The sequence below is a fragment of the Poecilia reticulata genome, chromosome 8, assembly GCF_904066995.2.
Source record: "Poecilia reticulata chromosome 8, P_reticulata-male-v2, whole genome shotgun sequence".
Taxonomy (NCBI): domain Eukaryota; kingdom Metazoa; phylum Chordata; class Actinopteri; order Cyprinodontiformes; family Poeciliidae; genus Poecilia; species Poecilia reticulata.
The window spans coordinates 2,316,992-2,337,578 of record NC_088837.1 but is presented as its reverse complement, the minus strand read 5'-3'; the positions used below and the strand labels follow the sequence as shown (position 1 = coordinate 2,337,578).

Here is a 20,587-nt window from a genome sequence, read left to right as displayed (position 1 = left end):
TTTTTAAATGTAGCGCGTGTATTTTTATTTCTGCCAAATAACATCAAGTTACAACACATCCAGTTCAGGCAAACCCAGGAGCGCTATAAAGAATCCAATTAAAAAAACAAACTTTTTTTTTTCTTAATTGTCTTTGAACCACGTTGCTCCCATCTTTGTTTTTGCGGTTTTACTTCCAGCGACCACCCACCTTCCCCTTGCCGTGGCCTTTTTTGCTGAGGAAGAAAAGACGGACAGGAAAAGACGAGTGAGGCGCGGCGCCGGGAGGAGGCAGAATCAGACGTGTCGGATTTTGCATCTACTCACAATTTCTGAGCATGTTGGATTCTGTTCAGTAACACAGTAATCTGTGGGAGGCAAAGAAAAGTGTTCTTGGGATTAGCAGATTATTAGATTGTTATTAGAGTTTAGTTAACGTTTAAGAAGTATTTATCACCCTTGAACTTCTTCACATTCTTTTTGTCTTGTTAAAACCACAAACGTAATAAAATGTATTATCAGATTGTTCCACTTATAACAAAACATTTTTCAAATATTCTGTCATAATCTGTAGTAATAGTACTTTTTTCATCAATATAATGAATTATTGACTTAAAACAAGCCCCTAAGTCTCTCCTGAAAAGTTACTTGTAAGTTACTTTTGTCTTATTTCAAGTGTACAAATATATTTGCACTAAAAACTAAACCAAAAACACTTGGTAAGATTTTATGTTTTTGCAGTGTTGGTCTTTATGTTGCTGTTTATTCACTAAAGCTCTATAGTAAACCTCTGAGTCCTTCACAAAACAGCTGGATTGATACAGAAATGAAATAACAAACACAGCTGCTCAACGTTAAGTACCAAAGAAAATATTCAGAAAAATGACCAGAAATTCAGAAACTGTAGAAGACTTCTGCTGAATACGTTCATGTTTACACAGCAAAAAATGTTTTGAATGTGCTGAATCTGTGTTTTTTTTTTTTTTTGGAAACACAATTTCCCCATGGTCCACAGTAACGTGTATCAAGCAGCAGCTACGCATGACCGAGTGGAGCCCTTCACCTTTAACCCAGCTGGGTTACCTCTCAGTACGTTCACAGTTCAATTCTAATTTGTGTGATGAAAATGGATTGCTCAATCAGCTGAACTCACCTTCCTCCCGTCACACGGAGGTCGTAAAGCGGGTTGTAAAGCCTACCTCGTATCTCTGGTGCTTCATTTGCTCCATGAAGTCAAACTTCTCAGATTCCAGATGATGGATCCAGTTCCACATCTCCTGGGCCCGGTTCCTGAGAAACACAGAGCCACACACTGTGTTTCTATGCTGCACAGTTTTTTAGTGTGTGACTCTTTAACGAGTTTGGCTGGGTGGCACCAGCGTAAAGTCCTTTGAGTGACGAGAAGAGTGATATGAAAATTCAGCCAAAGAACAAAATAATGGACCACAGAGAGCTGTACTTCAGGATTAGTTTTCATCTCATACCTGTTGAACAACATTTATGAAATTAGGAAACTGGGTTTATAAAACTGGGTTACAAAAATAAAATCTTTTGGAAGTTGTCTGTGTTTTTTCCGATGGAACTAGGACTATTTTTTAAATACTAAAATGACATCCATTTTTCTCAATCAGGTCATGTTTTTATTCTAACATGATTTAGAGAAATACAATGTTCTGACTAAACTGATAACATTTTTGTGTAGATTTGCATACATATGTGCAAATTATGGAAAACGTTTCTAAATTAGTATGACAAACATTAGATTTTTTATTTTTTTGCAAATAATCACAAAAATAATCGTAAAACCTTGAAGAGTTTCCCCCAGTGTATTATAAGCCTGGCGGGCCACCAGGCTTATAATTGTGCCCCCACCAGGCTAAACATTGTATAACTTAAAGTATATTTAAGTATATTTAAGTCTTTTTAAAATGTTTGGAATTTTTAAGTCTATTGTTGGTGTTCATGTATTAATCTTCCAATCTCTCAATAACACATGATTATCAAGCAGTATTTTCAAATTTTCTGTCAACTTTAAACATTTTTAACTCAAAAACACAACAGGCAGCTGGTTGAATAACCGCCCTCACGCCCAACCAGAGGGGCGTAAAGTTTGTTTACGGGTTTTATTAGAACATTATGGCACAACCGGCCCTTTAAGAGTGTCCATAGTTTGGACCAAAAGTAAAATGAGTTAGCGGTAGTCACCTCCCATAGACATGAATACGTAGACGCCTCACTGAGCGCTGAGTCCTACGTTACCTCACCGCCATCTTCTATGTGGCAGCAGAGCGATCGAAGTCCTGTCCTGTGAGGACTTATTTCAACTGTTTTACGAAACAAACTAGATTCATTGGATTTTCCTTCCACAGGTAAGGATGAAAGATCAGAATTACTTTGCACCCAGAAATTCGCTTCTAAACAACCGTAAAATATTTCTTATGTAGCTAAATTGGCCTGAAGTAACCATTGGTTGTTAGCGTAACAACTAACGTTTTCACACTGTTTTCTAATGAGAGAGTTGATGAAAAAACGCTGTTAGAGGAGAAGTTCATTAAAAAACATGGGTGAGGAAAGATCAGTCAGGATCAGAGCTGGAGCTGCTGCTGGTCTTCAGTCTGTTTCCAGCTCAGCTTCTCCATGTCGGTATTTAGCTATAAAGATGCTACGAGTCAGAGCCCAACATGATGAAAATGTCTTTTTCTGAATGTGAAGGAAACATATATGTATTTTCTATTTCACTTTTGGATAATTTCTCTTTTTTTCTTGGCTTTAGCCTGTGAACCAGGACGTCTCAGAAGTCACTGAGTTCTCCCAGTGTGACCAGCAGACTGAAGCCTGTGACCAGTGTTCCCAGTATAATAAATACATGTTTTATTCTTTCACTTTTTGTGTATTTTTAAATATCTCAATCTGAATTAGTGTATTAATACAGCTTATGTAATAAAATAAAAATAATTTACTCTGAATTATTTTTACTCTTTGCTGTCAATAGCAGAGTTGACATACCGCAATAAATATTTTTCTCTGGAATAATAAAAAAAAAGTAGTTTAATGTTTGATTATGACTGATTTATAAATCAAAAGTCATTTTTCAATAATGTATAAAAAATAATTACAAGAAAATTATTTGTTTCTTGTCTTGAAACATTAAAAGTACATTAAATTATGGAATTATGTACATATATTCTTTAATTAAACACTGTAAAAGTGTGTTTGTTTATCGATGTCAATATAAAAATGATCAGAATCATTTCTATCAAATAAAAACATTGTGCTCTTTATTCAGAAATGCCTCAAACAATTAAAAAATCATATTAAAAGTCTGAAATTTTGTCTTTAGACATTTATTTGATTACCAAATATATTAATATGTGTGAGAAAATGTGTATTGTATATGTGTACAAGTATTAATTTAAAATACTTTGTAGAACGGCACTTTCTGAAGTTCGGTCCATTTACTTGTATTAGCTTACTGGCCACATTCAATATGGCAGACACTGCTATGTATCCCAGCAACGGGGCGACCCGCCCCATGAGGCATCTATGTATTTATATCTATGGTCACCTCCTGCTCTAATGTGATGGAGATCTGCGTGAAGCACTGGGCCAATAATATAAAAACCCATCGCTGCACTGGATTACTGACCGACTGCGATGCGTCTGGAAGGGACTCACCTCAGTCCGTCCTCCCTCATGTTGTCGATGCCTAGAGGCTGCCGTCTGTCGGCCAGCGTCTTCCTCTTGATCTCCCTGCCCGTCAGGCGCTTGCTCTTCCTCGACTCGGCCTGGATCGGGGTTAAACAGCACACGATCATCCTCCGCTTTTCCCACTTTTCATCATCGACCCGAGGTGAAAACACTAGGCACGCTGACTTTGGCCAGGAAACCTCCAAAGTTGGCTCCCATGCCAGACAGCACTTTCTTCTTCTTCAGGTCGTCATCTGCCTTCTTTTTGGCCTCCTCTTCCTCTTTTCTGTGACGTTCTTCCTGCGAGGCGGAACGGACGAAGGATAGAGACAAAATATCATGTTTGCTGTTCAATGCGTTATCGTTGCAGCATAGCAGATATAAATGCCTTGCACAGGTTGATGAAGTACCTCCAATAGATGTGCAGGGTTTCCCATGAGGTATTATAAGCCTGGCAGGTCACCAGGCTTTCCTGGTGGCCCCATCAGGCTTAGCATTGTTAATGTATTTTAGTTTGTTCTTAATTATTGCCTTTTTAAAAATACTTTATAGTTGGTGTTGAGGTGTTCCAGTCTCCCAATAACTACCAAGAGATATTTTCATTTCTTGTGAGATATGTTTATGGTTATGACATTGCAAATGCGAAAAAGTGGTATGAATATGTCTGCAAGGCACTCTACATATGACATATGAACTGTATGTGGCAGGTAAACTTATGATTTCATATTCTGAACAGGTATGGAATACAGTTTTATAAAGCAATGCGGGCCTTTACCGCAATTCTATTCTGTCGGTCCTTCTCCTTCTCGGTTCTGACCCTCTGGATCTCGGCCCTCTCGGCTCGACGGTGCTCCTGGAGGGAAAACATTCGGCCATTCATTTCATCCCACTTGCGCTCCAAACCAGCTTTGAGACTTTAAACTGATCTCACAATCCGCTCCTTGAGCCCAATGAGTTCCTCCTCGTCCTTCTTCCTCTGCTCAAAGTGAACATCGATCAGGGTGTGCAGCTCCAGTAAGTCCTTCTCCATTCGCTTTCTGTGAATGTCCTGACAAAGTGACAAAGGAAACTGTTGAGAGACAACTCCTGGCGATCAATTGTTCATCTAGAAACGACCGAAGAGAAAGACCAGAACCAACTGTTAGTAACTAGTGGACTGAGTAGCTGATCCAAGAGTTAATCTATGACAGGGGTGGACAATCCTGGTCCTCGAGGGCCGGTGTCCTGCAACTCTCAGATGTCCAACACATTTCAATCCAACAGCTGAATCACCTCCTCAATGCAGGCAGGTTCTCCAGAGTCCTGCTAACGACCTCATTATTTGACTCAGGTGTGTTGAAGTTGAGACACATCTAAAAGTTGCAGGAGACCGGCCCTGGAGGCCTGGAGTTGCCCACCCCTGGTCTAGAAGATGGTCATTGGGTCATTGAACCAAACTAACAGCTTACCTTAATGTTGCTAAAGCATTTTGTCCAATGATGGGACAAAACTTGAATTTTAGTTCCTATCTATTGAAGGTTTTGTAGCAACAATAAGTTCATTATATTTCATGTGGGAACATTTTTTGTTTTTAGACGTGGCTAATTTTGTAGCTAGTTTCAGATTTCTCTCTGACTTTTTCTGGAATGAAATGAAGCCATTGACTGCAGGATGTGTTGCGTTCACACGGCAGGCATCAACGCTCTATTCTGATCTTTTTTTTTCTTTTACAAATTGTTTTGCAAGGTCATTTCTAAGATAAATGCGACTGCAATCAGACTTCTGCATGACCTTTTTTCCTTCCACATTTACCACAACATTCATGGTTACGCCAAAATAACCCGGTTAGAAACTGACCAAAGCAGGACTTAGCTTTCCGTCTGATCCTTCAGTACCTTCTACTACGCTGTGAACATGCCGCCTCTGTTTCAGTCGTCTTAACTTACGTCAAAATCCACTCGTTCTCCCTCAGGAATCTTTGGAGGAGCAAGTTGGGGCACAAGAGGTCTTTAAGAGGAGAGAAGAAAAGAACAAAACAAAATAGAGCTTAGTGAAAGAAAGTGGAGGAAACCACAGAAATACAGATGAAGCAATCTGAGCTTAGGTTTGCATAACATACTTTGGCTTGGGGCGCTCTTCTTCTGCAGAGAAAAATGCACAAAATAAACAAATTTAGAGTTTATTCCTGAGGTGAAAGAAAGGATTGTGAAACGGTGAAAAGGATGGTTCATATTTTGAAAAGGGCAACAGGTGAGGTGTTTGGAAAAGTATGGTATCTTTAGAAATTACAAAACAAAACAAGAATCCAAAGACTTTTGTGTGTTAAATATACCTGACAAAGAACTACCAATCAGGAAAAAGATTTGGATCATGACTGCTTAGTTTATTAGAAACACACAATGTCTGAGCAGGAAGTGGTAAGAGTATTGCATTAAACATACAACAGACCATAGAAGTTGTTAAACAATAATCATCTCTATGGATGCCACAGATACACTGGGCTTGTAGAAAAGTATTTGAGCCGTTCAGTTTTCTGGATGATACATCAAACATTAACTAAGGGAATTATTTAAATCACTAACAGCTGCTTAAGTTGCAGAGGAACATGCTCTCTGCAGTCAAAGTTCTGGTGTGATTCTTCTCTCTTGTTTATTCATTTCCTGCCAAGGACTCAGCTTTTAGACACAGACAAGACATTATTTAACTTGGTTGAGGTCAAAGACATTTTCACTATTTAGAGCCGTCGTAAATAATAATAGACGGAGGAGTAAATTTATGCCAAAAACTGGAAAATGTCTTGAACAGAATTGTTTCTATGCTACAAGGTGACATAAACCAGAGTGAACTTGTAAATTTACTTTTTTATTTTGAATCCTACAACATGTGGATAAATAAGTTAAGCACCCAGAGGATGCGATCTGTAACCTACGATGGCTTGTTAGGGCCTTTGTAGGTAGGAAAACAGGTGTGAATTTCCATAAAGAAAAGAGGAAGAAAAAGTAAATTCTCTGACCTCAAAAAGTCATAAATTTGCAAGAAAAAAAATCTCTATTTTGAGATTCTCAGAAATTTCCTAGAAAAAAATATCCTTGAAAATTTCAGAGTTTGAAAAGTTGAACAATTTCAAGTGTGAGGCGGAACCTCTGAAGCTCGGAAACTTCAGAGGTGGAGCTTCGTCCTCAGAGGCGGGGCTAGGTCCACCCAGGCATTTTGCACTGCTGAATGGTTGCCACGGGAGATTTAGAGGATTTCTCAGATATTCATGAAAGAATCAGAGCAACACTCCGGGTATGGTTTTGACGATTGAAAAACATCACAGCAGCATGTAAACCTCAAAAAAGTTGATTTCACACAATGCTGCTCCCTTAAACAAGATTTGAAATAGGGGAAGTTGTGCCAGAAACCTTCAGATAACTCTGTTTTCCATCAAAGAATCTACATTGACAGTAAGGCAAGGTCAATGGTCCAAGGTGCAGAGCCCAATATTAATAATAATAATAATAATAATAATAATAATAATAATAATAATAATAATAATAATAATTATGATAATTTAGCATGATGTTCATTATAGGTGGACGAGCGTGAATCTACACTACAAGGTTCTACGCTAGAACAGAATGTTGAGTGTTTCTCAACCCTGGTCCTCACCGCCCCCCTGCTCTGCTCTGCATGTTTTAGATGTGCCTCTCTTCCAGAACAGCTGATTCAAATGATTGGATGACCATCAAGTACTGCAGAAGGCTGTTAATCACCCAGAGATACAATTCAGGTGTGGCAGAAGGGAAATACCTAAAACATGCAGGAAAGAGGGGCGATGAGGACCAGGGTTGAGAAACAAAATCACTGAGGGCCTCAAAAAGGCAACATCTATGCTGATGATCTGACCAGAACTTTAGAACTTTGCCTTTAATCAAGATCAACTCCAACGGTCTGATGTGAAGAAGTGAATCATGCTGGATTTATAAAAGTCAATGTTTTTTTTTTATGTTAGGTAATTATTTTAGGAAAGTGGGGAAAATATATATATATTTTTTCCATATTTGTTTTGCTCTCACCTTCCTCCTGGGCATCTTGGTCTGATGGAGCAGCCATATGAAAGCACAGTGAAAGATGCACAGATGGCAGCAAAGCAACAAATGAATCGTTGATATGGGTCAAATGTGAACATGAGACCAAGGAAAAAAAGAGACTATGTAAGAGATGGTAATAGAAAATGGATAAAAGTAAGAAATTAATGTGAAAAGATGTGAGGATAGAGTCATAAATATCAATAAAAACAAAACAAAGAGGATAAAAGCAGACAGACGATGATGGCACAGTTAAAATAACAAAGTTAATATTGATTCTGCAGAAGCACCAAGTTGAACTTGCTGAACATTTTGGAACATTCTGGAATATTCCAGAATTCCCACTTCATTTTCTCAACACCACTTCACTGGACCCAAACTCTCTTTTCATCCCCTAAAGTCGTGCTGAGAATATTTCTTGAGACTTTTCCAGAGGGTTTGGAGTTAAATGTACAGGCAATCGGAACTTATTGCATAAGAGTTTATTATTTTTGGTGGAAGTTTTTTGTGTGATTCTTAAATGTCTTTTGTTAATTTTATTGCAGTGGATTCAAAACCTTTCAAAATAACATTGTTAGCTCCTTTGTGATAGCCTAGCGTTTCTTACACAATAAGACCAGTGTCAGTATCACCAGCAAGCTAACGCTTTTCCAAGCAAAGCCTTTGAGAAGAGAAATTTCTCACAATAATCATTCTAGATCAAAAACAAGTGTAAGAGGTCTGCTCTTCTGGTTTCTGCATTTCATATGTATCATTTAACACGCATATATTCTAACACACATAAAACTATATCACATATGATTCACAGTACATACAATACAATGCAATGCAAATGTGTAAAAATGTAACAGAGTAACTTTTTGAAGGTACAACATTTTCCCCAAACAGAAAACACATGTTCTGTTATAGATTTTGCAGTAAGATCTCTTCACCAGCAAATTTGCCAACTGAGAATTTAAAGGAAAAAAAAATATATATATATATATATATATATATATAAACCATTGTTTGGAGCTTCCCTGGAGCTTCTTTGAGTTTTGTCACATTAGAACCAAAAACATGAATGTATTATATTGGGATTGTATGTGATAGGACAATACAAAGTATCCCGCAGTTGTAAAGTAGAAGGAAAATGATAAGCTGATTAATTTTTTTAATTTTTTTCACAAATACCAATTGGAAAAACTTGGAATGCTTTTTTTTTAAACACTGTAATAAAATCTAGGGAAACAAATATCTTCTCTTCCCTAATTAATAAACCAAGCCTACTAGTAAACAAATAACTGTCCTGCTAATCTTTAGAGGTTTTCTACAGAACCTTATTCTCGAGCACAAGCTCGGCTCAAACTCCAGCCCTCAAGACTCTGTGATCAGAACATTTAGATGTTTCTCTGGCCCGGCCAGGGCAGGAGCTAGACATCTGGGTGTCCTAAGCACAACAGCTTTGTGGTGCTAAACAATGTCAAGTGATATAGACACTGTATATAAGATCTGGAATAAAACCTCAGTCTCAAACTGACTAGTTAAAGTATTTTAGTTTGTTTTATGTACTTTTGCTAGCAGATAAGGTTTTTGTTGTCAGAGGAGATTTGTCGTACCTTGGTACTCCTGTTGTTCTAATGGCCCGGACCAACACAGCGACACCCAATCAGAAAGCAAGAAAAATATGTCAATGCATTAAACAAAAACTAACAGCATAACATCTTATCAATACGCAATTACTATCTGCACATTTTTTCCTTTTTAATTTTAACCATACCTCCTCCATCTTCTTCAGCCTGTTCAGCTTCCTCCTCCTCTTCCTCCGGCTCTGCCTCTGGCTCCTCCTCAACTTCTAGTGAGACGCAAAACAACAGAGTTCAGAAAGTTAATCATCTGGAGAGAGAACAAGAAACGTGTCGGTCCTGGAACTTACCCACCGCCTGGTCCCTGCAGAGACACATTAGAGTAAAAAAAGTTTGGTAACATATTGAGTGCATGTAATAAATCAGCATTAATTAGAGAAACTCCACTCACTCATATTCCTCTTCAGCGTCTGACATAGCTGGAAACAAAAGCAGCTTCTGTTCTCGAATCTGAGGCCTGTGAACGTTACAAACTTTCTTTTATTACCTGTCCATCACAGAGGAATACGGACACACACCAGCAGATGCACATACATACACACACACACACACACTCGGAAGCTACTTCCCTCAGTTAGGAATGCCTTCACACACACACACACACACACACTGCAGCCCTGTGGAATGTTCTTTAAGATTCCAGTAACTGCACAATGACTATCTCTCCTCTTGTTATTACAACAAGGACCTCTACACGCAGAGGTCCTTGTTGATCAAATCATTTAAAAATCCGTGCCTGTTCTCAATGTTTACTGTGACGGTGTATTAGGGTCATTGAAACAAGAAAGGGGAAAGGAAATTTCCACCAAAAAACCTCAGAAATTTTGAGATGAATCTCAAATTTTCTAGAAAAATGCTTGAAATTTCCAAACTCTTGAATTCAAAAATTCGTGTGAAAGAAAAATCTCAGAAATTGTGAAATTTCACATGTTTCCTGCAAAAACCTGGGGAAATGTTTCTGTGCTCTTAAAGTTGAAAATATTAAATATTCTGAATTTGGGAGTTCTGAAATTTTTGGGGGGTTTTGTAAAAAAAATAAAAATAAATAAATAAAAACAACTGACAATCTCAAAATTTCTGAATTTTTCTCACAAATGTTCAACTTTTGGAGCTCAGAAATTTCACAGATATTCTAGAAGTTTTCTGAAATTCAAAATCTCTGACCACAGCTAATGGTGGTTTCTCCTCAGATTTTAGAATCATGTGATATTTTTTATCATCTGTTCAAATTTTCATACATCAGTACATCATCATTTCATTCATCAGTACATCTACTTTATGGTTTACTATATGGGTCTTTTTTTTTCTCAGCTTGTACAAATGCAGCCTTTTCACTCTGAAACCGATGGTGTTCCCCAGCTCCCTGTTTTTAGCCCTGTGCTTTTTATTAAAATTCCCTGTTGCAGACAAACGCAACTACAGTCTTCTGCAACCTGTAGCAGGTTTCTGTTGAATAGAACAGTTAAAGACATGGGGATTTGTGGTTGTAAAGTAACAGAAATGTGACAATGCCTAAATAAAACATAACCTAGAAATGCCACATCCTTTAACAAAACAAGAAAACAATAGAAACAGCAACTGCACCTCATTAAACTGTATCCAACACCACTGCTATGTGCAAAATAAAACTGTGGTAACATAATACTGCCTACTGTCAGCTCAGAAGCAGGAGTGAGTCATCCTCTCTATATTTTACATTATCCTGTGACTAATCACTTTGGAGAAAACACACACACAGACACACACGCACACACACACACACACTGAGAGATTTGACTTTAAATTGTCCATCTGAGCTGCCATTGTCCTGACATAGACCCTGACCCAGACGGTTCCCCCGGGGGCGGCCTGCTGACACCTTCCTGGCAGGAGAGCGTGGGAGATTGATGAGGTGTCAACAGGTGAGAATGTAACAGAGGGGTCAAACACATAGAAACCATAAACGATTGTGTTTCTGTCACTTCCCTGCCGCACACACCCACCCACACACACACACACACACCCACACATGCACACACAGATTCATCCTCTCGGACCTTTAGCCCAACTTTGGCTCCTCACATCACAGTGTTTCTGTCAGACTGGTTCTAAGAGGGTCGATGTGTTTTTAAATCAGTTACCAAGGAACAAGTTAGGCTAAAACAATCTGTACTTGCCCTTGCCAGATTTGAAAAAAAAAAAAAAAAAAACGGGGTAAATTTTAAATTAAATTCAATTAAATTAAATTAAAACTGATACTTCCATGTTAACCCATTTGCTGACAAGCCGAGATAATCTATAACGAGTTTGGCACTTTTAATAGAAGTCAGAGGTTAATTTTACACTACAATAAACTTACAAGAAGATGACTCATCATGTCAAATAATGTTTTTTTTCCATGTTCCTTTACTTTATTTAACTTCTGTTGCCATGTTTTTTCTGCACTCTAGGGGTTTGTGTTCAGGCAGAACTTAGGGCAGCCATGTGACCGCAGCGTTAAATCAAAGACCAGACTAAAGCTTTGCTGACAGCTCTGCTCTGTCTCTCCTCCGTCGGCTCTTCTGACAGCCATCAAACATGATCAAATAGCCTGAAGTAGCTCTGCTGTCAGCAGCACAGCAGTGAGTCTCTAACCCGCCCATGTGCTGCTGCTGATCTGCTGTCACTCCAGACTGCTGAGGAATGGAGCTCTGTAAAGAAACTGACTGTATCTTCCAGAAAAATTTGCTGTGCAAGCATTTAGTTTTACTTGTTGAAAGTTGATGCTTGTGCTGATGTTGAGCAGTTTCACAGATTTAGTGTAACTAACCCCAAAAAACCAACATGTTGAATCCATAAGTCTTCTGTAAAATCGAGGATACACAGTTTCCCCAGTACGCCGCATGCGTAGGCGGACGCTCAAAGATGCCACCGTCTCCTCTGATTGGCAGATAGATGAAGAAGGCTAGCACTATGGCTGAATTATGAGTATATCTCATTTAACTGTCTACATCCTTTGCTGAAATGATTTTTAATGACTTCTCGTGTGAACAAGCTTATTCATGTGCAATTTTAATTTAATTTCCTTTTTCATGGAAACACCGCAGTTGCAAAAATGTGTGGTTTTTTTTTCGACGTTAGCAGAATTCAGAGAAAGACTTGCGAACAGTTGTAAAGGAAACGCAACTAGTCATTCACCGTAAACTGCTTTGTATGCCAAAGTTCTCCAGAGTTAAATGTGACGCCACATGTCAAATATCGGCTCATTAGATACAACAGTGATCCTGCTTAGTGGAAAAAGTAAAAGCGTAAAGAAGGTTTTCTGGTCCAGTAAACATTTCTAAGAAGCTTCTGTGTTCGGATGAAATCAATGTCAATTGTGGCCTTCAAGAAAAACACTGGTGGGAAAACTAACTGCAAATCATGCAGTTTTATGCTTCAGCAGTGCTTTTCCTTTTCATGAGATCAAATACATTCTCTCCCCAACATAAAAGACATCCAGAGTGGAAAGAGGGGCGGCAGGGTGTAAAAACCGTTTGGAAAGATGAATGAGAGGTGCGCATTTCAACACCTCTGTAGAAACAACTGGAAGCTACCCGGGGTGAGGATGGGGTGGAGCGTTGGAGGGGAATAGGGATGAAAAAAACAAAAGGAAAAATATAAAAACAAAACAGGGGATTTGGGGATAGCGTCATGTTCAAAGCCTCAGTGGTCAAGGACAAACATTTGTGTGGGTATAAATGTCCGGCAGCACGCAGCTCTCGGCTGGCCAGCCGTGTTCTCGCTGGGTTCCGGGTAATGCAAAGGCTGCTGGGAAATGCGACTGATAAACGGAATATTTTTTCAAAGATTAAAAAGTGTCTTCGGTGAGGTTAAAGCTGTGGACCAAAGCCAGCCTGGTGGTGAGGATGTCCACTACCGTTCAGCTGTTGCTAAGGGGGGCGGGGCCAAGCACCAGCTGGAGGGAGGAAACACAACACTGTCGGAGGGGATGCTGATCCAAATAAGCTTCTGATCAGATCGGACATTTTAGCTTGATTGGTGTTGGAGTTTGTATCGCTTGTGTCCGAAGTGCGGCCAAAGCCGAGCAAGTCTGACCTGCAAGTGTGTTTGTTGATGCAAATGAACGCTTTTTCATCAGCAAATAGAAGCACATTTATTGACCAATAAATGTGGTCTGCCACACTGGACAGAGCACATCACAGCTGCGTCAATAAACAGCACATCGTACAGCTGAAATAGAAATAATAAGAAAAAAATAAACTCAAAAACAATTACAAACTGTGGGCTTGTCTTGTACTAATGCAATATGGCAAGTAAAAATGCGTCTATTTTGTTGATTTCAATAAAATTGTCAATGTTTTAGTTTATTGTCAATAAGGCCAAAAGTTACGAAACCAGGTCAAACCTGACGTTTGGCCACTGAGGACCGAATAAAGCAACTGAAAACTGACTCACAGCCAGAGGAAAAAACTGCTGATCTCTTTTTTTTCTTTAGATGCTCATGATAGAGTGCATGAATGAATTACGGTAGTATTAATAAAGTGGACTATGCCTCCGCATAGCCAACATTTTATAGACAATAACTGTAAAAATATAAGTTATTTCCAAAAACGACTCCATTTCTCCCATTGATTTTAATTCCTCCAATAAGTGAACAAAAGAAGTTGTGAATGACGGCGTTGGTTTTCTGTGCTTTTCAAATGTTAGTCTGCCTGCTTGTAGTTTTAGCGATGGCAGCAGAGGAAGAGAACGAAGCCACGTCGGTTATGATTCCAAATATTGAATTAGCAATAACAGCCACACAGTTCAACTCGGCACTTCTCTCTTTGCAGTGTAAGATGGTTGTTTACAGCGCAGGTGACTAGTTGTAAGCGCCATAGTATCGAACTGATTCATTACATATGTCACGTAGCTCACATCAGTTTTAGGCGATGAATATGACTGAAATATTTAAACTGTGGGCTTATGTTGTACCAACACAATATGGCAAGACTCAGTGTTTGTTTTTTAAAGGACAGCAGAGACAGCTGGGAAAAATAATCTGTTTCCATAAATAAAATTTAAAAAAGCAGGCTCAGCATCTCTGTATGCTGAAAAAGTTGTATTTTTTCTGTCTGAAGCTAAAATTTGCTACCATAACTACCTTTTTTATTTGCATTTGGCTTTTGTTGCGTTGAATTTGTCTTTTGGTAAAAGTTTGATTTAAAAATGACAGCTTTATATTGAATGATGGAAAAGAAAAATGTTGGCAGTTCGACTTCTAATTGGTACACTGAATATCCAAGAGTCAGTGTGTTAAAACATAGATTTTTTTTTTGCTGGTCCTAATAAAATTATAGTGTAGAGAAACGGAGTATTAAGAACTAATAGTCACAAAACAATATGATGTTTGATGCTTACGTAAGATGAGTAGAAACCAGAGGAAGTCATTTTCTTTTTAGCTGCATTAGATCACAGAAGCTGTTAGATGGACTTAGAGATGGACATACCTGTAAGATAAGGCGGTGGCAGCACACACAGGAGACACACAGATGGACGGGGACGCACAGTACGTCCAACGCACGAAGACGGACAGATTTTATACCAAGAGGTGGAGCGACATTATGCGTGTGTATATATAACCGACTGAATAACAACGCGTGCATGCATGCTGTGGAATTACTGTGGGACTGAGCATACAATACAAGAATAACTGAGTATGTGTGCGTGTGTGTGTGTGTGTGTGTGTGCGTGGTCAGGGCTGGGGGCCATGGGCGGATTAAGCAGAGGCAGAAAGACGAGCACCTCGGAGGATTAGGGAGAACACAGGGATGACCTCACTGGACAAATGGAGGAGTGCCACAGGGCAGGTGGAGAGGGGGATGAAAGGAATAAAGAGGGGTTGGGGGGGTGATGGATGGAGAGAGGGAAAGTAGGAGGGGTGGCAGTAATTAATTGTAAAGAGAAAAAGGAGGTTTTGTGACATGACTGTAGATGTTTTACATTACAACTCTAAATTCAGTTTATATACATGTATTTGTTAGAGGAACTTTAGAAAATAACTTCCTTTAATCCAGTGGTCTCAAACTGCTGTCCTCAAAGATTAGAGGTCTGCATCCTTTAAATCAGATGTGTCAAACTTGAGGCCCGTGGGCCAATTCAGGTCCGCCATAGCTTTTTATGTGGGTCTCTAGATTCTAGAATCTAGACTAAACACTAAGAGTGCTCACATTTTATATCAATCAAATTAAGGCAGTGTTTTTTCTGTTTACTGTCAAATTATATCAATCAGTCCCTCCAGTTTCTTAAGAACTACTGTTGAGGCGCTTATCAAGGTCAACTACACTCACATGCTTTCACACACTACATTCTCATATTTTCACACAAAGGCCCTGGTAATTGTAACACATACAGAAACTCCTCAGACTCCCGTCTCCCAGGAAATAGAAACGTAGTTGATGCAAAACTGACGTAAGATGTCGGTAAACGAATCTTCCCGTTTTTGATCAGATGCTGTATAGACTCGGTCACATTCACACTTATTCTGTAAGGGTAAGCATCTCCTTTTTTAGCGCTAAAAAAAGAACAAAAAAAGTAAAGTCTGATTGCTTTGTGTTGGCTGATTTTCTGCTCCGTGTGCTGGCACATTTTTGATCCATCGGTGTTGAAGTAGTCATTTTCAACACTATCGTGGAAATTTACACAAAAATCAGCAAATCCCTGCTTCCCTGTTAGACAAAGTTTCAGAGTTGGTGTAACTTACTCTCTATGTAAAGCCATTCAGCCCTACTGAGTGATGGCCGGTGTTACTCTACTGTTTATAGACAGAAAAGTGGAAGTGTGAAAAGTAACTGCATATAAACTGAAAGAATGCTGTCAAATAGTCTTGATTAATAAACACGGTTATTATTTGACAGAAATGAACATTATCCATGTATGTATGGAGAGCCATTTCAGCCAAAAATAATTAAATAAACAAATGAGTAAAATAAATCAATAATGAAAAAAATGTGTGAAATAAATAAAAAACGAGTTAAATAAATAATGGTCATTTTTATTCCCATTTATATTTGTTCATTTATACATTTATTTATTCCCAGATTAATTTAATTTAACGATTTTTTACGTTCCCATTTTCATTTGCCCAATTTTAATTTTCCCATTTTTCATTTATCCCTTTACCCATTTTTTATTAATCTATTTTTAATTTAATCACTTTTCAATGTCCCTTTTTCATTAACCCAATTTTTATTTATTTTTCATATCCATTTTACAACTTCACCTTTTCTTTGATCAATTTTTCATTTATCCCTTTACCCACTTTTTATTAATCTATTTTTCATTTAACCACTTTTCAATGTCCCTTTTTCATTAACCCAATTTTTATTTATTTTTCATATTATCCATTTTTCAACTTCCCCTTTTCTTTGATCAATTTTTCATTTGTCAATTTTTCATGTATCCCTTCATGTATTTAACCATTTTTCATTAATCTATTTTTTAATTTAACCACTTTTCAATTTCCCTTTTCACTAACCCAATTTTCTATTTTCCAGTTTCATTAATCAATTTCTCATGTATCCCTTTTCTATTTATCTATTTTTCATCTAACATTTGTTTGAAAAATTTTTAATTTTCCCATTTTCCAAAATTTAACATATGTGTGCGCACATCTATATATCTATCTAGTTTATATATATATATATATATATATATATATATATATATATATATATATATATATATATATATATATATATATATATTAAAAAGGCTAATATTGTTGCTGAAAATCCACAAGAGGCTTTCCAAAATTGAGACAAACATTGTATTATATCTTCTCACAGCATATGTATATGAGTCTGTCCTCTGTCCACAGATCTAACTGTTGTTGCACTTTGACCTTTGACCCTCCAGATTGCCAGGATATTCCGAGGAGGCGCCTGTAGAAACACCCAGAGGATCGTCCCACGCTGGAAGAACTACACAATCACCCATGATTTTCTTAAACTACACATCACACAAACATTAAAATACTAAATTTAACTTTTTTGTTTGTAGTGTTAAGGAAGAATTATTTGTGTGATTAAATTTAGGAAAAAATCTGGCTCGGCTTCCTCCTATCAAAGACATCCTGCTCTTTTGTGTTAAATAAAATAAATAGAATGGTTTTCAGGCTTCCCATGATTCAAGAGCCATCTGTGCAAAAAGAAACAGAGGGAGGCAATTTCACCGGTATCTGTGAAATCCTGACATCCCTTCCTCCTTCTCTTCCCGCAGGTAGATTCTCATGGGAACAAACCCCTTAATTCTCTATTTAATTCAATGAAAAGTTATCTCCAAAAACCCAATTTGGTCTTCTGCACTCAGCACCTCCAAGGTTTAGTCCTGATATAAAACCAAAAAGCAATTTCCTAATACTAAACAAAACATTTTCATTTGATTCTAATATAGTCAGAAATAATACAATTTCAAATACATTCATCATTGACTAAATTAATTCTAAAACAAGATAATACAATTTTCAGTTAGAGCATACTATCAATAACTTAGAAAAATCGTACAAATTAAATGTTAGTGGTTTAAAACATTTTATGTTATATTCAGTTTTTTGCACCATGTCAGATGTTAGTTTTGGAAGACTAACATCTCCTGGTTCTCACGTAACCAGGAGAACATCCAAAACACTCCAAACCTATATACAGAAATAAATATCTAAAGTTCCGTCACTCCTTTTTGCGCCTGCTGACGTCGCGCGAAGGCAACGTCAGCGGCATGGGGCTTGTACGTCTCCTGGCGCTGGTTGAGGCCGGGAAGAACGAACTCAGGGTTTGTAAGCGACTGACTGAACTAGACTAACTACCAACAAAAAAGTTACATTTAATATTTTAATGTTTGTGGTTTGAGAAAACCATTGGTGATTGAGTAGTTAGTTCTTCCAGTGCGGGACGATCCTCTGGGTGTTTCTTTAGGCACCTAGTCAGAATATCCTGGCAGTCTGGTGGGTCAGAGGTCAAAGTGCCACAACAGTTAGAGCTGCGGACAGAGGACAAATTATATATATATATATACAATATAATTTTTGGAAAGCTTCTTGCTGATTTTCAGCTTCAGTTTCAGAAAGCTGCTGGTTTCAAAATTCTTATCGTGGAGAATTTTAAACATATACATATTTTTGGAAATTAAAAATGACAGCAATAACATATAATTACATTTTTCAATAGCCAAGAACGCAAAATCCTTGTGTATTATTAAATCCCTCTCTGAAATCATTTGAAGTCTTCTGTAAAATTCATGTCTAGTCAACATGTGAATTTACTACATCAGAATCAAATAACATATTATTCCTCCATGAGAAATTATATTTCATTACATTAAAATTTTTTTTCAAACTTTATAAATTTCTACAATATACCTTTTACACAACTACTACGTATTTCCTTTTTGGCCAAAGCTCTAACTGGCAACCCAACGGGGTTCAACAGGTTCCACTGTAATAGTGACACTTAAGCCGTTTTTGCAACGCAAGGAATGGTACGGAACGTTACGAACACAACGGTTCCAGCCCTGTTGTGTTTGCATATACACTGAAGAACGACCTCAGGGTTTGTAAGCGACTGATTGAACTAGACTAACTACCAACAAAAAAGTTACATTTAATATTTTAATGTTTGTGGTTTAAGAAAATTATTGGTGATTGAGTAGTTAGTTCTTCCAGTGTGGGACGATCCTCTGGGTGTTTCTTTAGGCACCTAGTCAGAATATCCTGGCAGTCTGGAGGGTCAGAGGTCAAAGTGCTCATACGTCTCTTCCTGGCGCTGGTTGAGGCCGGGAAGAACGACCTCAGGGATTGTAAGCGCCTAACAGAACTAGACAGACTACTAACAAAAAAGTTACTTTTAATAAACACACACAAACACACTCCAAACCTATATACAGAAATAAATATCTAAAGTTCCGTCACTCCGTTTTGCGCCTGCTGACATCGCGCGAACGCAACGTCAGCGGGCTTGTACGTCTCCTCCTGTCGCTGGTTGAGGCCGGGAAAACGGCCTCAGGGATTGTAAGCGCCTGACGGAACTAGACAGACTACTAAGAAAAAAGTTACTTTTAATAAACACACGCAAACACACTCCAAACCTATATACAGCTTCGATGGCGCCCTCAGTGTATATGCAAACACAACAGGGCACAACCAAGCGCGGAGCTATAGGGAGGTCTGGGGGGGATATATCCTATATCTTGATAGGAGGAACCACAGAGCTCTGTTAGGTTTAAAGCTCATCTTCTGAAGTTGGGATATTTTTCCGCCAACAGGTTCCAGAGGAATCACCCCATCTGAGCCCTCCAGGGGACATGGGGAATTTTTTTTCTTTTGCATTCCCTCGCAAAACTTTTGCGTTCCCTCGTGAAAGGTTTTGCGTTCCCTCGCAATAATCTACTAATCAGCTTATGCGGCATAATTAAATACTATAAGCCTTTCTTATGGTTGCTGCCGTACTTTCTGCTTTAATACAAGCTTATGTAAGGTTTTTCCATGGACCATTTCTGAGTTATTATTGTGGGGTAATAAGTCATCTGATTGTGTCTCTGTTGTGTTTGTAATCTGAATGGTTTAAAGGGCTGCTTTCAGTGCCGTTCCATCTTAGCCTTAACAGACATAAACATGCAGTAAATAAATCGATTTTCAATCAGTTTTCTGCAATTAATATAATATTATTAATATAATAGTTATCAATAATTAATAATTATTAATAACAAATATAAATAATAAATATTGCTATTGTTCAAAAAACAAGATTTCTTCTGCTCTTTTAAATACTACTACTTATTTCTTTACAAGAATGTGCATTTGGTAAATTTTGTCAGAAAAGTTAATTTTAAAATTTTTTTTTGCTGTTGGTGGTAAATATATTATAAAACAGAAATTAAACACAAAAGTAAAAATGTTATTTATTTTGTTGTCATTTGTTACCAGAAAAAAACACTTATTTCTTAACAATAAATTAATAACAAGTAACATTGTTTATAAAATAATGTGAAAATCAATGTTTACTTTGTGGCACTTCGCTATAAGAAACATACTCATCTCTTAGCAACAGATTAATAAATATTGTTATTGTTCCAAAAACATAAGATTTCTTCTGCTCTTTTAATTATTATAGTACTTACTGCTTAACAAAAATTGTGCATTTTTACTCTATCTATTGTTGAGGAAGATTTTCTAAATTAGTTAATTTTGCAATATGTATTGTATTTTTGTAGATTTGTACTATTAAGATTAAGTTTATTTTAAGCCACAAACAA

The 20,587-nt window shown here is 37.7% G+C and overlaps 1 protein-coding gene across 4 annotated transcripts; it reads right to left on the bottom strand.

The window, feature by feature from the left end:
- Positions 1 to 14,908, bottom strand: tnnt1 (troponin T type 1 (skeletal, slow)). 4 transcript variants are annotated; one of them, XM_081609608.1, is made up of 15 exons: positions 14,791 to 14,908; positions 9,732 to 9,797; positions 9,631 to 9,644; positions 9,475 to 9,549; positions 9,314 to 9,331; positions 7,704 to 7,724; positions 5,765 to 5,786; positions 5,592 to 5,652; positions 4,598 to 4,714; positions 4,442 to 4,519; positions 3,853 to 3,966; positions 3,655 to 3,764; positions 1,179 to 1,269; positions 307 to 347; positions 1 to 215 (listed from the first exon to the last, which is right to left on the bottom strand). In XM_081609608.1, the coding sequence occupies exons 2-15, from the start codon at positions 9,755 to 9,757 to the stop codon at positions 170 to 172; spliced, it is 834 nt and encodes a 277-aa protein (XP_081465734.1). In that variant the 5' UTR covers positions 9,758 to 9,797; positions 14,791 to 14,908; the 3' UTR covers positions 1 to 169. The 4 variants fall into 4 exon arrangements, with proteins under 4 accessions (XP_081465734.1, XP_081465735.1, XP_081465736.1 ...); XM_081609609.1 differs by lacking the exon at positions 7,704 to 7,724; XM_081609610.1 differs by lacking the exons at positions 9,631 to 9,644; positions 14,791 to 14,908.
- Positions 14,909 to 20,587: the final 5,679 nt, after the last annotated feature.

Bases quoted from the DNA above. Each gene is read 5' to 3' on its own strand.
- tnnt1 (XM_081609608.1), bottom strand. From the start codon at position 9,757: ATGTCAGACGCTGAAGAGGAATATGA. The intron at 4,520-4,597 runs GTGAGATCAGTT...TTTTCCCTCCAG, and splicing joins TTGGGCTCAAGGAGCGGATT to GAGCACCGTCGAGCCGAGAG. The intron at 348-1,178 runs GTAGGCTTTACA...TGCCTCCCACAG, and splicing joins TGAAGCACCAGAGATACGAG to ATTACTGTGTTACTGAACAG.